At 47.9% G+C, this 20,599-nt stretch overlaps 1 protein-coding gene across 2 annotated transcripts in view; it reads left to right on the top strand.

Moving 5' to 3' along the window:
• cabp1a (calcium binding protein 1a) overlaps window positions 1–20,599 on the top strand; it is a 455,099-nt gene that overhangs the window by 129,434 nt on the left and 305,066 nt on the right. For both annotated transcript variants that reach the window (XM_038791698.1, XM_038791690.1), the window contains one exon: window positions 5,259–5,394. In XM_038791698.1, the coding sequence (XP_038647626.1) occupies window positions 5,259–5,394 (136 nt within the window). The remainder of the gene's footprint in view (window positions 1–5,258; window positions 5,395–20,599) is intronic.

Here is a 20,599-nt window from a genome sequence, read left to right as displayed (position 1 = left end):
TGCCGCCAGTTGGCGGAGCGGGAGCCACTTCGGCGCGGGCCTAGCACCTAAAGGTGCAGAGAATTCCGCACCTTTGGGGAGGCCCGACGCTGGAGTGGTTGGCGCCACTCCGCTATGCCGGGACCCCCAGCCCCGCCGGGTAGGGGAGAATTTTGCCCCAGGTTGCTGACTTTGATCCATTGGATTTGGTTTGGATTTGGGTTTAATGTCACATTATCAAATAACCTCCCCCCCCCGAAATTGTAAAAGAAATGAGTAAAATAAATGAAAAAAATAAAAATTAAATGAATAAAATAAATGAATAAATGAATAAAAACCACTACAGAACTTGTAAAACAAAAAGCTGCAACCGTTTAAAAAAAATAGCAGCCACACTGCGCATGTGTGTCCGATTATCGGCGCACCTGTGCATTCCGCGGACATGTTAAAAACACATTCGACCGCATGCGCAATGCGGTCAATTTTTTAAAACATGTCTGCCAATGCGCATGCCGCCAATCATCATGCGCACATGCGCAATGTGGCCGAATTTTTGTTTTTTACATTTTCGCGGCCACTTGCAGCCGGCGTTATGAAAAGCCGGCTGCTGTGCGGGGATTTGCGCGATTGGAAGCGCCGCGGACACCGGTTCAGCGACCCTCCCGACACCCGCCCACGACCCACCCGCGGGTCGCGCCCCTGACTTTGAAGAACACTGCAGTAGGGGGCTATGTACGTAGCCTTGCGGGACCCCGATATTGAGGACTATCTTGGAGGAAGTATTATGTTTATCTTTACTGATTGTGATCTATGGGTCATGAAGTTGATGATCCAGTTGCAGAGGGAAGAGCCAAGTGCTAGGTTTTGGAGTTTTGATATGAGCTTGGCTGGGATTATATGTGTTGAAGGCGATGCTGTAGCCAATGAACAGGAGTCTGAAGTAGGAGTCTTTGTTGTCGAGATGCTCCAGGGATGAGTGTAGGGCCAGTGAGATAGCTTCTAGACTGGTTGTGGAGGTATACAAATTGCAGTGGATCAAGGCATTCTAGGATTTTGTAGTTGATGTGCCTCATGACCAACGTCTCAAAGCACTTCATTACGATCAATGTCAAGGCCACCGGACGAAAGTCGTTGACGCACGTTGCCTGGTTCTTCTATGGCACCGGTATGATGGTGGTCTTCTTGAAGCGGAGTCAGGAGAGGTTGAAGATATCCACAAACACAGCCGCCAATTGGTCTGCGCAGGATCTGAGTGCACGGCCAGTGACTCCAATAGGACCCATTGCTCTCTGAGGGGTCGATCTGACTTCGGAAGCTGTGACGGTGGGTATGGGCATGTCCGAGGCTATGGGGTAGTTTGTTGATTTCTTGCTCAAAATAAGCATAGTATACATTGAGTTCATCGGGGAAGGGTGCGTTTCTGCCAGAGATTCCACTCGGTTTTGCTTTGTAGCCCATTCTGTTGTTTCAGCCTGGCCACAACTGACGAGAGTCCATGTCGTTAGTCTGTGATTCGAGCTTAGTCTGGTATTGTCTCTTGGCATCCCTGATGGCTTTGTGGAAATTGTACCTAGATTTCTTGTACAGATCAGTTTAGCCTGTCTTGAATGCCTCAGACCTAGCTTTCAGTAGGGAATGAATCTCCCGATTTAGCCATGGTTTCCGTTTGGGGAATGTATGTATTACCTTTTTTGGCATGCAATCTTCTACACACTTGCTGATGTCTGTGACGGTGGTGACATACTCTTTTAGGTTGGCCGCTGAGTTCTTGAATGTGGACCAGTCCATTAACTCCTAGCAGTGTTGTAGGAGCTCTTCCGTTGCCTTGGACCAGCATTGCATGACCTTCTTAACCAGATTCTCCTGCTTACATTTCTGCTTATATGCCGGGAGAAGGAGCACCGTCTTGTGGTCCGATTTTCCGAAATGCAGTTGGGGGATGGAGCAGCAGGTGACCTTGATGTTTGTGCAGCAGTGGTCAAGGATGTTGGTGCCCCTGGTGGGACAGGAGATGTGTAGGTGGAATTTTGGGAGTACACTCTTGAGGGTGAAGTCCCCGGCCATGACGAACAAGGCCTCCGGGTATTCTGTTTCATTGTTATGTATAGCGATGTACAATTCATCAAGCACCTTCTTCACTTCTGCCTGGGGTAGGATGTAGACTGCCGTGATGATGGCAAAAGTGAACTCCCGTTTAAGCTAGTACGGGCGGCACTTCACAGTCAGGTATTCCAGGTCCTCCAGGTACAGCAGTAGTTTGTTGGGTCGCCACGTCTGAGCACCAGGAGGAGTTGATGAGGAGGCAAACCCCTCCACCCTTCGCTTTGCCCGATGACAATGTGTGGTCCATCATGTTTGTTGAGAAGATGTCAGGTTGTATGGCACACTCAGTGAGGTAGGGGTGAGCTATATCTCCATGAAGCAGACCACACAGCAGATTCTTACTTCCCTCCGAGAGGGAATCCATCACGTGGTTGTGGTGTTAAACCTTACCTGCCTGCTGAAAAGTGGGTGAGTGAGCAGGCGGAATTGCCCGGGTTACTTACCAACCTGGGAACTGCTTGGAAGTTGACCATTCCTGTATTAACCTGCCCAACTTGGACAATCGCTCATCAGCCTGCAGCGTGCCTTCTTAACATGTCCGCCTTGGCCAGATTTAAATCAGGTCCCGGAGTCAAAATGGGAACCAGAGCTTCTGACAGCGCTGCTCTGGACACTAAATGCCCAGAATGTTGGGTGAGAAAGCAGCAGGCTTGGGCATAGCTGTCATGCATAGTAATTTCTTAAAGTCTGCTGTTTGACCCTCTCCACGGGCCAAATATTAGTTATTCAGTCCGTTGACTAAATTAAATTGGACAAGGAGTACAACACAGCAAGGTATCACTGAGGCAGTTGCTCTGACTCATTCCTTCCTGCTGCTCACACGCAATCTCTGCTGTTTTGTCGGACAGACACAAAGGTTTCTAATATAGAAGATGAATAAACCAAGCTCCCCTTGCGTGGTTGATTTTGTTTGAAGTCTGCCTTTCTACAAATTAACCAGCTTTTGAAATGAGAATGTTTCTTCGCTTTCCTTAATCCTTACAACCCAATGAATATTTCCAATTACTCTGGCAGGGGAATGTGGCTTTCGGTCTCAAATAGGGAAAGGAGCTAAATCCAATCAAAGCTAGCAGGGATTTGAATAGAAAATCTAAATATGGAAATCTGAAATAAGAACAGAAAATTGCCCGATCAACATAGCTGGTTTAGAATATAAGGCAAATGGAGTTTTGTGCTTCATTGTGAGAGGGATGGAGTTTATGACTAGCGAGGTTATGCTGCAATTGTATAAGGTGTTAGTGAGGCCACACCTGGAGTATTGTGTTCAGTTTTGGTCTCCTTACCTGAGAAAGGACGTACTGGCGCTGGAGGGTGTGCAGAGGAGATTCACCAGGTTAATCCCAGAGTTGGATGGGTTGGATTACGAGGAGAGGTTGAGTAGACTGGGACTGTACTCGTTGGAATTTAGAAGGATGCAGGGGGATCTTATAGAAACATATAAAATTATGAAGGGAATAGATAGGATAGATGCGGGCAGGTTGTTTCCACTGGCAGGTGAAAGCAGAACTAGGGGGCATAGCCTCAAAATAAGGGGAAGTAGATTTAGGACTGAGTTTAGGAGGAACTTCTTCACCCAAAGGGTTGTGAATCTATGGAATTCCTTGCCCAGTGAAGCAGTTGAGGCTCCTTCATTAAATGTTTTTAAGATAAAGATAGATTGTTTTTTGAAGAATAAAGGGATTAAGGTTTATAGTTTTCAGGCCGGAAAGTGGAGCTGAGTCCACAAAAGATCAACCATGATCTCATTGAATGGCGGAGCAGGCTCGAGGGGTCAGATGACCTACTCCTGCTCCTAGTTCTGTTCTCACTTCGAATAAAGTTAAGCATATAACAACAGAATAGTTCAAGCAGAATATATCTCACCGCAGCACTTTACAATTATAAAGAGTTGACTGTGGCAAATAAAGAACTTGCATTTGTATAGCACCTTTATGTGGTATATCTGGATTTCCAGAAAGCATTTGAAAAGGTGCCGCACAAAAGGTTGAGTTACAAGGTAAGATCACATTGGATTAAGAGTAATTTATTAGCTTGGATAGAAGACTGGCAAACTGACAGAAGATAGAGAGTCGGGATAAATGGATTGTTTTCCGGTTGGTAAAATGTAACTAGTGGGGTGCCACAGGGTTCAGTCTTTGGCCCCAACTATTTACAATATATATTAATGACTTGGCATTTTGGCATTTATAGATAAAGGAATGGAGTATAATAGCAGGGAAGTGTTGCTGCAACTGTACAAGACATTGGTGATACCGCACCTGGAGTACTGTGTACCCTTATTTGACGAGGGATGTTGTTGCATTAAAGGTAAAATCGCCATAGTCCCAGATGACCACAGTCTGCTTTCCCCTTTGAGGGGGAGAGCTGACTGGTGGTGATTTAACCTGAGGGTCACCACGCCTCAGGTGAGGTTGAGAAGGTGGAGCTTTCATGAATAACCTCAGCTGGTACAGGAATTGAACCTGCGCTGCTGGCCTTGCTCTGCATCACAAACCAGCTGTCCAGCCAAGCCAGCTAAACCAACCTGTGATCAGAACACCAGGGAGAACAGCCTTGATTTTTCCTTAAAATAGTACCATGGGATCGTTTCCATTGGCCTTACTTTAATGTTGTCTCTGAAAGATGGCTCCTTTGGCAGTGCGGCAGCCCCGCAGTGCTGCATTGGAGTATCAGCCTAAATAATGCACTCCGATCTCTGGAGTGGGTGGGAGATGTACCCACAACCTTCTGACTCCAAGACGAGAGCATGTTACCTATTGACATCTATATTATTTATAGAGCTGGAAGGACAAATCAGACAATGGCATCATGGGTTGTTACAAATGAATGTTCTTCAACCTAGCTGATAGAAGGGGAAAGCAATAACAGCACCCGATTGACATTATTGAATATGTAATTCCCAGTGTGTGTTTTCCCAGCTCTCTTATCCCATCCCGCAGCTTAATACAGAGGTTTCACATCACAGAGCTACTGCTTCTACTCATGTTGCTTTGTACCATAGGTCACGGCACCAAGTGAATCCCACAGCACGTGGGCTGGTACCGAGCTCCTTCCCTGTGTGTGAGTTGACCTAACGCAATCAGCGTTGAGTCGCTGTAGTTCTCAGATGGTGTGTGAGGTTCACACGCATCTCATCATAACCATCCCCATTAACATTTGTTCAATGTAACTTTCAGGCATCAAGCTGCTTTGGTGGACTTGGCACGACACGGACCCCAATATTTACGACAGACACTACTGGGTACCTTGGACCTCTTACATCTTCCACATGTCATTCGCTTGTAGCTTTGTGTTCCTTATAAACCTAGGCAGGTAAGTGCACAATAATCGGGCTCTCTCCAGGTAAAATTCAATCAATTCCAATGGAGAGGGACTGCTTAAAACCATGTTGATTTTTTTCCAGTGATTCGATGACTAATGTTTACATTGAGGCTAATTTCCCAAATACTTGTATTCGTCGCACTTTCCTGCCCTCTTTCTCCCAACAGTCAGAATTGTCTGGCATCGACGCTGGCAGATATTTGGAGGTTGGGCGTAGATTTAAGCATCAGGCTCACATCATCACCCATAGGGTGCATTCCCCATTGGTGAATCCATGAAACTGTGGCAGAGGTGTCCAGATGTGAGAGGACAATGATGGACCCCTGCTCCACCCCCCCCCCCCCCCCCGCCCATGGATTTCTGCTCCTCTCGATCCTGTGATGAATTTAGGAATTTCAGAGCAATTTGGTGCAACAAGGGTTAAAAGCCTGGGCTAGAATGCTGCAGTCATGCTTTCAAAGTTTGAAAGACAACAAAGGTTTGGGGAACCAGGGTGCAATTAAACCATCATTAAAGACTTGGGCTAATGCACTTTTGTTTTGATTAAGGGGATTCCCTGTAGAACTAATTAGATTTCAGCTTGGTCATCGGGGGGGGGGGGGGGGGGGGGGGCGTTAATTAGATCCCACAGAGAGAAGAGGGAGAGGGCGGAGAGGGAGAGGTTGGTGGGAAAGATGCTTAGGGTAGACAGGAAGTACGCAGGGACCCGTGAGGGGGGCTGCTAAAGGAGCGCCGGAGATTACAGGCGGAGTTTGATTTGCTGACGGGGAAGGCGGAGGCACAGTTGAGGAAAGTGAAAGGGACAGTCTACGAGTATGGGGAGAAGGCAAGTAGGATGCTGGCGCACCAACTGCGCAGGAGGGAGGCGGCCAGGGAGATCGGGAGAGTGAGGGATAAGGAAGGTAACACGGTTTTGAGCCCAGAGAGGATCAATGAAGTCTTCAAGATGTTCTATGGGAATATATATGAGTCATAACTCCCGAGGGGAGGGGAAGGGATGAATCAATTTATGGATCGGCTGAGGTTCCCAAGGGTGGATGAGGAGCGGGTGGAGGGACTGGGGGCCCTGATTGAGTTGGAGGAGGTAGTTAAGGGACTAGCAAGTATGCAGTCAGGCAAGGCCCCGGGTCCGGACGGCTTCCGTGTAGAATTTTATAAGGAGTTCTCAGAGTTCTCAGAGCTACTGAGCCCACTCCTCAGAACCTTTAACGAGAGAGAGGAGAGAGGAACCCTCCCCCCACAACGATGTCGCAGGCACTGATCTCGCTTATTTTGAAGAAGGAGAAGGATCCGCTCCAATGTGGGTCCTACAGGCCGATATCGCTGCTGAATGTAGATGCCAAATTGCTGGCAAAACTTTTGGCCACCAGAATAGAGGACTGTGTCCTGGGAGTGATTGAGGAGGACCAGACGGGTTTCGTTAAAGGCAGGCAGCTGAACACGAATGTGAGGAGGCTCCTGAATATTATTATGATGCCCTTGGAGGGAGGGAATGCAGAAGTAGTGGCTGAAATGGATGCGGAGAAGGCCTTTGACAGGGTGGAGTGGGAGTACCTGTGGGAGGTGTTAGGTAGGTTTGGATTCGGGGAGGGATTCATAGGGTGGGTCAAGCTACTGTATCAGGCCCCTGTAGCGAGCGTGTCCACAAACCGGCTGAGGTTGGAGTATTTCAGGTTGCACTGAGGGACGAGGCAGGGGTTCCCCCTGTCCCCTTTGCTATTTGCCCTGGCAATTGAGCCATTGGCCATAGCGCTTAGGACTTCTAGGAACTGGAGGGGGCTGGTCTGGGGGGGGAAGGAACCCCGGGTTTAGCTACACGCAGACGACCTGCTGTTGTATATTACGGACCAGCTAGAGGGGATGGGGGAAGGTCATGCGGATACTGGGGGACTTTGGGAGCTTCTCGGGGTACAAGTTGAATGTGGGGAAAAGTGAGCTGTTTGTAATCCACACTAGGGGCCAGGAGGAGAGACTGGGGGAGCTCCCGCTCAAGATAGTGGAGAGGAGCTTTCGATATTTAGGGATACAGGTGGATAGGAACTGGGATGCCCTACACAGGCTCAACTTGTCTTGGCTGGGAGAGCAGATGGAGGGAGACTTCAAAAGGTGGGACATGCTCCCGCTTTCCCTGGCAGGAAGAGTGCAGACTGTGAAGATGACTGTTCTACCCAGATTCTTGTTCGTTTTTCAGTGCCTCCCCATTTTCATCCCCAAATCCTTTTTCAAGTGGGTAGACAGGATTATCATGGGATTCGTCTGGGCAAATAAAACCCCGCGAGTCAAGAGGGTATTCTTGGAGCGTAGCCGGGGGGGTTGGGAGGGGGGTTGGCACTGCCGAACCTCTGCAGCTACCATTGGGCGGCGAATGTGGCCATGATTAGGAAGTGGGTAATGGAGGAGGGGTCGGCGTGGGGGCGGCTAGAGGCGCCTGCAGGCCATGGGCTCTAAGGAACCAAATTCTGCATCTATTGTTTTGTTTGCTGTTATTCAGTGTAACCCAATATATACTGGCCACTTTGAAACTATGTAACTGCTTGGGAATTGTCTTTAGCACACAGTTTTACGTTTCACTGTTTCAGACATTGACGTCATTACACATCTACACCTTAGACCCGTTCGACATGGCGTCTGCACTGACAGTCTGCCTTTGGTAATCGCTGTTGTGTTTACTGAATCTTCAGCCTATTTACTGTGGTATCTGATACAGGTCTCTCTAAGTCCCAGAGATCTGTTAACTGATACAGATCTCCTGTGCTCACTAAGTCACTAACACTATGCAGGTTACTCGGGTGTAAGTGAAAGCGTATTTTAGAGCGTGTCTGTCGATTGTAGCATTGGGAATCTCACTATAGTCAACTTTTTTTTGCCACTTACATTGCTGCTTAGGTCTGACAATCTTCTAGCGATGCTGGTTTAGTGTCCGTCAGGGTGCTGCCACGGAATAGGGAGAGCCCCAGCATCGATGCCTGCTCGTGAAGAGACAGTGGGGATGCTACAGTGGCCCTGGATGGGAGTAAAGGCTGTTTGAGGCTCCCACTCCTGACTGAAATCCAGTGACCTCCTCCCACCCCCGTCTATTGGCCTTGACTGTGTGGGTTGTGTGTGTGGAGAACAGCCACTTCAGGAGAAAGGGAGGAACATCAGGGCAGATGGGGAAAGAGGATTTTGAGGGTGACGGGGGTGAATTTGTGCAGATTGCTGAACCTTAGCAGAAAAGCCCCACGTGAACAAAGAGTCGCAGCAGGAGCAATTCCTCCAGGGGTGTAGTGCTGCTGGAGAGCACCCCTCCAGCACCTCTTATGAAGGGCCCAGGAGAGTGGATGCAGATGGTTCCAAACACAGGCGCCCAGGGGTTAGAGGTCCAAACCTAGTGTTTTAGACAACTCTGGTTATCTATGCTGAGCAAACAGGCCTCAGGACCTGATGGGTTGAGTTAAAAAAATTAGGAGGTGGGATTCTCCGTTTCTGTGACTAAATGTCGATGCCGAAGCTGAATTTGTGGACTTTCACAACAGCAAAATTGGTGCCGAACCTGGATCAATTCAGCAACTGTGGAGGGGCTAGCACCGGCGCCATGTGGAACACAATCAATCCCAATGAAAAACAGTGCATGATTCACTGGGTCCGTGATTGACACTCGAGAGGCTGACACGTTGCAGCCGCATATACACACTTCACTCCCTACACACACTAGTTGTGCTGGAGTGTTCCCATCCTGCAGGTGGGTCGGCTGGTGCAGAGGGCACCTAGGGCTTTGGCCTATGGGGACACCGATACGACCATCGCTCTAAGTTCACAGTGGGCAGTCAGCGGCGTGCGCAGCTGCATGGCTGCCTTTCCGGCTGCGGCAATGGTGTTCTGTGCTTGTCCACCCCGACCCCACAGCCCACCTCCTGGCCACCCCCGGCCCCGGCAGAAGCCCCCCCGGCCAACGGCACAGCTGTCAGCAAACCATGGCGATACTGGATTGTTTCCGTACCCCCTCTCTCTCCCTCAGCAGCCATGATGATTTTTGAAAGCGAGGTGAACCACGGCGTCGGGAACTCGGCCCATCGGAGGCGGAGCATCGAGGAGAGCCCAGAGAATACTGGGTCAGGCCCGTTATTGACATGGAAACAGTATTTACTGGATGGCCGTTCTGTACCTCATTGACGCCACTATCGAAGTGACGGAGAATTGCGATATAACGTCAAATCGGTGCCCACCGCGATTTTTCGTTGGAACCTATTCTCCGCCCAATATTCTGTTTTGCGATTTCAGAGTCAGCCAACGGGGAATATCGCCCAGATACCTTCAGGCTGAGGGTTGCGAGTCTCTGAAGTCAGCATGTCAGCTCAATCTTACACATTGCTGTGCTGCGAGGTAGGGGGTCGGGGGGGGGGGGGTTTGGGGAGTGGGGAGAGGGGTTGTTGGGAGTCCCAGTCTAGCAGCTATGTCCTTTACGACCCGGCCAGCTCGGTCTGTGGTGGTGCTACTGAGCCGCTCTTGGTGATGAACATTGAAGTCTCCCACCGAGAGCATATTCTGTACCCTTGTCACCCTCAGTGCTTCCTCCAAGCGGTGTTTGACATGGAGGACTACTGATTCATCAGCTGATGGTGGCCGGTACGTGGTAATCAGCAGAAGGTTTCTTTGCCCATGTTTAACCTGAAGCCATGAGACTTCATGGGGTCCAGAGTCGATGTTGAGGACTCCCAGGGCAACTCTCTCCCGACTGTACAACACTGTGCCGCTACCTCTGCTGGGTCTGTCCTGCCGGTGAGACAGGACATACCCAGGAATGGTAATAGTGCTGTCTGGGATATTATCTGTAAGATATGATTCTGTGAGTGATTCTGTGAGTATGACTATGTCAGGCTGTTGCTAACTAGCCTGTGAGACAGCTCTCCCAACTTTGGCACAGGCCCACAGATGTTACTGAGGAGGACTAAGGAAGGATGGGTTTGCCGTTGTCATTTCTGGCGTCTGGTTCGATGATGAGTGATCCATCCGGTTTCATTCCTTTTTTGTGTCTTCGTAGTGGTTGAATACAACTGAGTGGCTTGCTCGGCCATTTCAGAGAGCATTTACGAGCAAACCACATTACTGTGGATCTGGAGTCACGTGTAGGCCAGACCAGGTGAGGATGGACATTAGTGAACCAGATGGGTTTTTACGACAATTAACAATGGTTTCATGATCATCATTAGGCTTTTAATTCCAGATGTTTTATTGGGTTTAAATTCCATCACCTGTCGTGGTGGGATTCGAACCCGGGTCCCCGATCATTATCCTGAATCTCTGGATTACTAGTCCAGCGACAATACCACTATGCCATCGCCTCCCCATTTGTGGTTGGCAGACGGCCTTCCCTGGGACTAAGGAGCTTGGGCTTCAAAATCTTAGCCGCCTGCGAGCTGGCAACCAGTCAGAGGCCTGCAGCTCCCCATTGCAACCATCGCTGGCAATGTATCCAGCAGAGGTCCAGGGTTAGTGAGGGACCCAGTCCAGAGGCGGGTGAGGACGAGATGGGGGGGGGGGTCACAGGATAGGGAAGGCAGGGGAAGTGAAAGAAAGGGCAGGTGGTATGGCTCTCAATGGGTTCCCTCTGTCTGGTGCCAGCTCAGTCAATCTGACATACCTTTGAATGAACGCCCCCCCCCCCCCCCCCCCCCCCCCCCGTGCCCTTCTCCCCACCCCAAACCTAATCGGGGCAAAACGACAATGGAGTACCCGTCTTTTGCTCTCAAACCTGATTAAATGTCCTTCCCACCTCCAAGCTCTCCTGAAGGGAGGATGTTGAATTCCACCCAGTGAGTGTAAGCCCTCATCTCCGGAAATCCCTCCCTAAACCATTTAAGACACTCTTTAAAACCTCTTTGATCGACCATGAACTATCTTCATATCACGTCGTGAGGCTGCAGGATTACACTCCAATGAAATGCCTTGAGACTGTACTCCACATGATAGGTGCCATGTCATTGCAAGCTGTGATAGCACTGTTGCTGTTGAGTGCAGAACTGTGCTATGAAGAAGTCATAAGAAGACTTGCATTTGTACAGCACCTTACACAACCTCAGGACATCCCAAAGCCTTTGAAGTCAGTTGAGTCATTTTGAAGTGTAGCGACTATTGCAAAATCAGAAACACAACAGTCAGTTTGTGCCTAGCAGGCTCTCACAAGCAGATGAGATCATGAACAGAAGAACTGTTTTTTTTAACATGATGTTAGTTGACAGATAAATATTGAGCATCAGGACACCTTGGAAAACTCTCTTATGTTTCTTTAAACGGTGCTGAGGGATTTACTGCATTGACCTGTGGGCAACCACCTGAGTCAATGGCAAGAGTTCTACCTGATGGGTCATGGCTGCCATGTGGCATAAAGAAGACATCAGAACTATCTAAACTTATTCAAGTTATTTTCTGTCCTGGTGTTAAAGGTACCTGCTCAATACTTGATCAGGACAGTTTCACAGTACTGAGAGCTGCGAGATTCATTACATCGCAAAAGGAATTTTGAAACCTTGTTTAGTGAGCTCTAAAACAGATGACATTACACCGGAGGCTCTCTGATGAATAATTCAATCAGATGCTGCCTGGGCTGGGAGGCAGCGGATGGTGCTAATATGATTTGATGTCTACTGGCTCGCTTTGATGTATTTTTTCTCGCGAGTAGTTGGCTCGGTATTTTATTAAACTCTCAATTTGAGTGCGTGCTAAGAGTGAGGCTGATTGATGAATCTGTAGGACGCTGTAAAACCACCACACACCAGCAGACTTATGGGACTTGTCTATACATGGGAGCAGCGAGAAATTACTAAAGGCAAGTTTCCAAGCAACTTACCAAGGCTCCTTCAACAGCCCCTTCCAAACTCACACAGCAGAATTCTCTGTTGATGGGATCTTCTGGTCTGCCGGCAGCACACCCACACCCGTGGGTTTCCCAACAGTGTGGGGGTGGCCACAATGGCAAACAGGAACAGCATGAGAATATCACCACCTGCAAGATCACTCCTGTTTCATGTAGAAGGATTAGCATCTTCATTGTCTTTCTCAGTTGAGAGGCTGTATTGAACTGGTTAGAAATGGCAGCTTGCCTCATGGCAGAGTCACATTACTCTGGTAGTATACTTTTGAAACTCAAACATTGCCCCTTTCCTAGCCAACAACAAATGCATTTGTATGCAAGATCCTGTGTGACTGTGAGTTACCAAAGTTACCCGTTGTACACCCACTCTTCTCATGCAGTAACAACTATTTGTTCTACAAATCAGTCACTGCACATGCGTTGCATACATGGTCTTTAAATTGTGTCGGTCTCTAAATGGTCCATGTGCGCGTTGACAATGTCTGTAGTCTGGGTTCCTTGTTCGGATGTCATTCCCATAGCTCTTTTTGCCTTGGTGACTATTCTTGTTCTATTGCAATTGTCAGTGACGCATGGACCTCTCACTTTGATGGTAGTTCTGTACTCAGTACAGTTGGTGAGGTCCCTTCTCCCTGACTAACTAATAGTGGCAGCTTCGCTAATTGATCAGTAATTTCACCTGTTTATTTGGTTGAGTTGCCAATGGTAGAATTGTGAGTCATTCTTTCCTCCTGGTACCGCTGTGTCATGTCTAAAATTAGTTTGGACAGATCTCGCATAGCTTGGTTCATTGAAGTCTTCAGTTATCGTGCATTTCCAAAGCTGGAATCTTTCCCTTCAAATCTCTCAGTTCAGCTCCAATGTGAACATTGTCCTGTAGAACGGAGTAATTTACCTTCTGCTCATGCATTTCACTGCAGTGACGTCGTCTGCAACATCCTTGCGGTTCAGTCGAATATTGTCTCCCTCTTTCTGCAGTCTTCTATCTCCCTCGCTCCAGAGCCTTTTGTGACCTTCTCTCTGGAGTCTTTTGTTGCTCTTTTTCTGGCACATTCAGGGTCACCAGCAACAACAACATGAGGAAAAACGTCTTTCAAGCAGAGAGTGGTTCACATCTGGAACGTGCCACCTGTAGGCATGGTGGAGGCAGATTCAATTGAGGCTTTCTAAAGAGAATTGGACAATTACCTGAAGAGACACAATTTGCAGGATGAAGGGAAGAAAGTGGGGTGGGGGGAGTGGAGTGAGGTGAGTTGCTTTTGCAGAGAGCCCCCACAATGGGCCGAATGGTCTCTTTCTGACTTTTAGCCTTTCTATGACTTGATAAGATTAGGCAAATAGGGTTCGGGCTCCCTGAAAATGTCTCAGTCCCAAGACGTGCAGGTTAATTGGATTGGCTATGCTTAAATTGCCCTTTCGTGTCCTGGGATGTGCAGGTTAGGTGGGGTTACGGGGATAGGGTGGGGGAGTGGGCCTAGGTAAGGTGGTTTTTCAGAGGGTTAGTGCAGACTTGATGGGCCAAACGGCCTCCTTCTTCACTGAAGGGATTCTGTGGGAATGTCACATGAAGGTGATGTTTACGTTACACTGTCTGCCGCCCTGCAGATTCTCCAGGGAAGCCGGGTGGGGGGGGGGGGGGGGGGGGGGGGGAGAGATAAGGGGAGGGGGCATACAGCTCCAACAGCTGTGCTTGAGAGCAGCTGCTTCAGGAGCTGAACCAACCAGAATTCACCCTGATGGGGTGACACCACTCCATTAACTCACTAATGTTGTGCATCCACATTAACTTGTGCTTTAATTATCTATTTAATTAAAAACAAAGACACAGCATTGCACACAGGCACGGCGCTGAGAGGGATTATAATTAGTATGTTACTGGTATGTAATAACAATGTCACTAATGACTAATGCAATTTTATTAGTGAAATTGAAACCTTCCGCAGAGGTACTCCAAGCTTCCTTTGATAGATTGTTTGATCTAAATCTCCCCCAAAGGCTGGAGCGAGAGTCAGCATAAAAACAAACTGAGAAACTGTTAACCAACGGAGTAATTCTGTCACATTTATGCCTCTTCCCCTTTAATAACTCAAAATTCATTTTAAGATTATCATTCCAGCCTTGGGTCACTGTCTATGCGGAGTCTGCAAGTTCTCCGTGTCTATGTGGGTTTCCTCCGGGTGCTCCGGTTTCGTCCCATAAGTCCCGAGAGATGTGCTGTCAGGTGAATTGGACATTCTGAATTCTCCCCAGTCTACCCGAACAGGCGCCGGAGTGTGGCGACTAGGGGATTTTCAGAGTAACTTCATTGCAGTGTTAATGTAAGTCTACTTGTGACACTAGTAAAGATTATTATAATGCCCCGCCTAGTGATCTAAGCCCTATCTCCAGCTTCATCTGGTGATCTGATCAGTTGTGGGAGTTGACCAAGTCAGACTCAGTGGCTGGAATCTTCTGGACTTAAACTCTATCCGGACATCTTGGACTCTTGACCAAGAATACATAAAGAGGCTTGGCTGAGAGCCTATGAGATCCATTAGTCTGTTGAAACACTTGAATCACAGGGAAAACACTGCTTAATTGACAGCTCTGGCTCTCTGATCTGTGCTGTCAATTGCACAATGTGTATTAACACAAGGTCAAGATGTTTCAAGCATTTGCAGTTGAAACTACTGAAACATTAAAGGATCTGGATGATTGTCACTTTTATTTTCCTGTAGTAAAAAGACTTTTTTTTAACACAGTGGACAGTTATGAATGAATTACTGTTATATATGTTTTCTTACACTTCCTATTATCATTGTAGGATTCATTGGTTCTATACAGTGCCTAGTGGGTTCATGGGCATAAAAAATTAAACCCTGTCCTTGTGGGTACTTTCTCCTGAGGCAGGTGGGCCAAGTCGGGAATTTTCCTGCCATCTGGCGATCTGCCTAAAGAATGAAAATCCAGGCCCGTGGAAGGGTTTGGTGGGTAGATGTGAAAAAATATTTTCACTTCAGGGGGAGTCTAAAACTGTAGATTATAAACATAAGGTAGTCACAAATATATCCAATAGGGAATTCAGCAAATAAACCTCTTATTTTCTCTCAGAGTGGTTAGAATATGGAACTCACTACCACAAGAACACGCTGAGGTGAGTACTAGGGATATACTTAAGAGGAAGCCAGATAAATACATGAGGGAGAGATGATTAGATGGATTACCTGATGGGGTTAGATGGGGTAGGGTGGGAGGAGGCCCATGTACAACCAGCATTGTCCAGATGCGCCAAATGGCCTGTTGCTATGTTACAGATTCAATGTAATTCGACGTAGCAACGATGTCCCTGTAACAAAATGTTGCTATTTATTTATGCATCTAAGTTTGGTTTGATGACCTGTGCAGTTTTAAAAAAATATTTAATGACGTCACTGGCTAGACCAGCACCTATTGCCCATTCCTAATTGCCCTTGAGAAGTGCTGGTGATCTGCCTTCTTGAACCACTGCAGTCCACGTGATGTCTGTGTGGAGTCTGCACGTCCTCCCCCTGTGTGCGTGGGTTTCCTCCGGGTGCTCCGGTTTCCTCCCACAGTCCAAAGATGTGCGGGTTAGGTGGATTGGCCATGCTAAATTGCCCGTAGTGTCCTAATAAAAGGGGGGGTTGTTGGGTTACGGGTATAGGGTGGATACGTGGGTTTGAGTAGGGTGATCATGGCTCGGCACAACATTGAGGGCCGAAGGGCCTGTTCTGTGCTGTACTGTTCTATGTTCTATGTTCTATGTAGGTACACTCACAGTGCTGTTAGAGAGGGAGTTCCAGGATTTTGACCCAGCTTCAGTGAAGGAATGACAATATAACTCAAGTCAGGATGGTGAGTGACTTGAAGGGGAACTTGCAGGTGGTGGTTCCCATGTGTCTGCTGCCCTTGTCCTTCTAGGTGGTAGAGGTTACATGTTTGGAAGGTGCTGTCAAGATAGCCTCGGTGAGTTGCTACAGCGCACCCTGTAGGTGGCAAACACAGCCAGTGTGCATTGGTGGTGGAGGCAGTGAATGTTGAAGGTGGTGGATGGGGTGCCAATCAACCATTCGGCATATACAGGGGCCATTCTATTTTGTCAAACCCAGTGCTGATCTCTTGCTGTTTTGCTGGAATGTAGGAACGTGAATGTAAATTGGCATGGATGGGATTCCCTCTGGGTTCCTGCCCGCCCCAACTCAGATGCGGTTTCACGGTCGGGTGGCTAAGATTTCGGACAGGAAGTCAGCCCTTGCCCTATTAAGGTAATGGGGGCTGGTTTAACTCACTTGGTTAGACAGCTGGTTCCTGATGCAGAGCGAGGTCAGCAGCATGGGTTCAATTCCCATACCACCTAAGGTTATTCATGAAGGCTTGCCTTCTCAACTGATATACCTTCAATTCACAGTGAGACAGAGAGAGCAAGTGAACAGTAGGCTTTATTAGTCATGAACTTGCCTAGCCAGAGTCAGTAGTACAGAATGGATGCCGCCTACAAGAGGCCGGCTTATATATGCCCCGATGTGGGTGGGGCCAGAGGCGGAGCCATACCTGGGTTACAGTACACTACCTGGAAGCAGTTCATATCACCACTTCCAGGTCATAGGTCACATATTACAGTATCATGCATGAAGGCAGCACGGTAGCATTGTGGATAGCACAATCGCTTCACAGCTCCAGGGTCCCAGGTTCGATTCCAGGTTGGGTCACTGTCTGTGCGGAGTCTGCACATCCTCCCCGTGTGTGCGTGGGTTTCCTCTGGGTGCTCCGGTTTCCTCCCACAGTCCAAAGATGTGCAGGTTAGGTGGATTGACCATGCTAAATTGCCCTTAGTGTCCAAAATTGTCCTTAGTGTTGGGTGGGGTTACTGGGTTATGGGTATAGGGTGGAGGTGTTGACCTTGGGTAGGGGGTAGGGTGCTCTTTCCAAGAGCCGGTGCAGGCTCGATGGGCCGAATGGCCTCCTTCTGCACTGTAAATTCTATGTAAATCTATTATGGTGAATACATTCACCACATCAACCTTGCCTGATATGGTGATCCTCAGGTTAAATCACCACCAATCAGCTCTCCCCCTCAAAAGGGAAAGCAGCCTGTGGTCATCTGGGACTACGGTGACTTTACCTTACTTTTAATAAGGTAATGACCACTTAAGGTTCTTTTCCCACCTAGCCTGTTTTTTAAGCTGGTGGGCACCAGTTGGATCAGGATGCCAAATAGAAAAAGTGAACTTTCTCAATCTTGGGCGGGGAGTTGGGGATGCGCCTCAAACTGAAGACTCCCTCAGATTTTGGGTGTCCTCCCCTCAGGGACCTGGGAGCCCGGGCCCTTCATCTGCCCTGGCCTACCCCTCAACACTATGATAACATCCACCCCCCACCCCTCCGACTCCCAGGATGTCCCTTATTCTCTTACACTAGGGACCCCTGGTATTTACCTGAGGTTTGGCCCAGGCTCAAACAAGGCATTGCAGTACCACTCCTGGCCACTGCGACACTGTGCCTGGAGGGGCAGGAGAGCTTTGGCCAGTCAGATTGGCTGACTGCTCACCAAGGCAGGACTTCCACCCAAGGGAAGACAGAAGTCCTGCTTGCTGCCAATCAATGCTCAATTGAGCGTAAAATGGCAGTGGATCTTTTGGATTGGGCTGGATACATTCCCTGCTGCCTCTCAGGATTATGGGTGCCAAGCGCTCGCTATCCCGAAAATTCAGGCCCTGGTAACTCTCCCATTGGACTGTCAGGCACGGTAGCACAGTAGTTAGCACTTGCGTCACAGCGGCAGGGTCCCAGGTTCGATTCCCGGCTTGGGTCACTGTCTATTAGGTAATTTGGACATTCTGAATTTTCCCTCAGTGTACCTGAACAGTCGCCAGAATGTGCCGACTAGGAGCTTTTCACAGTTACTTCATTGCAGTGTTAATGTAAGCCTACTTGTGACAATAAAGATTATTATTATAGGTCCTTTGCACTTTTCATATGTGGGGACACCATAGGTGCACCTTGTGTGGATTCTCTTTTTAAAGAACATACAGTGCAGAAGGAGGCCATTCGGCCCATCGAGTCTGCACTGACCCACTTAAGCCCTCACTTCCACCCTATCCCCGTAACCCAATAACCCCTCCTAACCTTTTTGGTCACTAAGGACAATTTATCATGGCCAATCCACCTAACCTGCACATCTTTGGACTGTGAGAGGAAACCAGAGCACCCGGAAGAAATCCACGCAGACACGGGGAGAATGCGCAGACTCCACACAGACAGTGACCCAGCAGGGAATCGAACCTGGGACCCTGGCGCTGTGAAGCCACAGTGCTATCCACTTGTGCTACCATGCTGCCCTAAAGTGACAGCCTCCGATCCTACACAAAACAAGAGAGCTTTTCCTGTCTGCACAAAATGGGAGGGCAACTATAGATGGCCAAACAGACACTTCCTGGCAGTTAACCTTGGATTCCTCCCTTCACCAAACCTCCCTACCTCCATCATCCCATCACCCTCCATGGATTTTCAGACCTTGAGTGTATGTTATTCATAAAGAGAGATGTTTTGGAGGCATAAGATCGGTCTACTGTCCAAAGGAGATTAACAGAAATATTTTCAGGCCACATTAGTTCAAATTAAAATAATTGCCAGAAATCAAGGCTGCTGAAGATATTCCTGAAGACATATATATAGATGTGTTACTCATCTTTTGGATTGGGCTAAAGATCTGACAGGCAAAATCACAGGACCAAAAAGACTAGAAAAGACCCCAAAATATAGTTCACTATTCAACCTCTCTGCGCTTTGCTTTCTCGACTCACTAGGATCTGAAAAGATTGTTTACTTGTTGAGATATTAAAGAGGAAAGTTTTAATTCACTTGAGGTCACTTTGCATTGCATTGATGAGATCAAGGAATGAAAGATGCATTTATCTAGCACCTGTCACAACTCAGGACTAAATCATTTTACAGCTAATGAAGTACTATTGAGGCAAAAATCACTTGAAACTTTGCAGAGTTGCACACAAAGTGATAATGATCAGGTACGCTATTGGTTGAACATTAATATTGGCCAAGATAGCTGGGAGAAATCGCTTTCTCTCTTTTGGAAATGGATCTTTTAGCTGAGAGAGCAGCTGAGGCTTCCTTTTTTAGTGTCTCGTCCCAAAGATAGCGTCTCCAAAAGTGCAGCCCTCCCTCAGTCCTGCAGTGATCTGAACCATAGATTTTATGCTTACGTTTCTGGAGTGCGGTTTGACCTCAGAAAACCTTTAGAGTGTGAGGAAAGGGTAGAATGCCGATGGGAGAGACAACAGGAATGCATGGTAGGGTAGGAATGAACAACAAGGTTTATCAGGGTTTACACAAAATAACAAAATTCTAACTCCTCTCCACGAAGGTCCAGGTCAGGGTTTTTATACTGAGTAGTTAAGGGGAAATCCTGTCCCCAATTACTGGGGAGTTCATACTCCGTGTGTCAGGTGGGAATTGTATGGAGCACAGTCCTTGGCCCCCAAAGGGGTTGTAACACTACCCATTGAATTGTATCGACATGTGTGGAGAATTAATGGTATAAAATCTTTAGTTAATCCCTGTGGAACTCCCAGCATGCTGTGGAGACTTTCTCCTCGATAACCAATAAGGGATCATGGCATCATTCAGAGGGAAATCATTCAACTGGTTTCTTTAGTGACAGAGAGCATGGCTAATTTCGTCAACTGTCCCTCAGTAAACGCGGATACTACAGGGCAGAATCTGTAACAATCCCATCTCCAGCATGCAATGTTGGTGCGGCTAACTCGCATCTTCTCTGTTCCCTTCTCCAACCGAAGTCACATGTTTAACCTGAGTCCCCATCAACCAGAGTGATCAGGGAATACTGAAGTCCGGTCCTCTGGCCTTGTGCACTAGGACTCTGAATATCCCGAAGTGACAGTGCAAAAATCTCCCAAACAAGGTTTAACTCGTCTCTCCAGAGCGCTCAATTCTTGCAGCTGTATGAGTCACAAGACTCCCGCAGCACTAAATCATTCAGGCATTATGGTTTGCAGCCAATGCCTCACATTATGTTTAAAGCACTATTTCTCAACAGGAAATAAACGGATGACCACCCAGTGTCAGGTAAATGTGCGCCATTAATTTAAGAGAGTGTTGGTGACATCATGAAAAGGCTCTGCAACAGTACAGGTCACCATCAGAGACCGTTAAGAGACCACAGAGAGAGTTGTATTACTGCTGCCAGATCAATAAGGGCGTTAGAAAATGTTTTGTTCATGTGATTACGAATGCACAGCTACAGCAGGTTAGAGTAACTAAATTGTATCACTCATATATTTACCCCCTTTTTTTCTTGAAGCCATTGGATCC

This window comes from Scyliorhinus canicula, chromosome 1, assembly GCF_902713615.1.
Source record: "Scyliorhinus canicula chromosome 1, sScyCan1.1, whole genome shotgun sequence".
Classification (NCBI taxonomy): Eukaryota; Metazoa; Chordata; class Chondrichthyes; order Carcharhiniformes; family Scyliorhinidae; genus Scyliorhinus; species Scyliorhinus canicula.
Note: the sequence above shows the minus strand (reverse complement) of the source record. Positions and strands in the feature narration are given on the sequence as shown.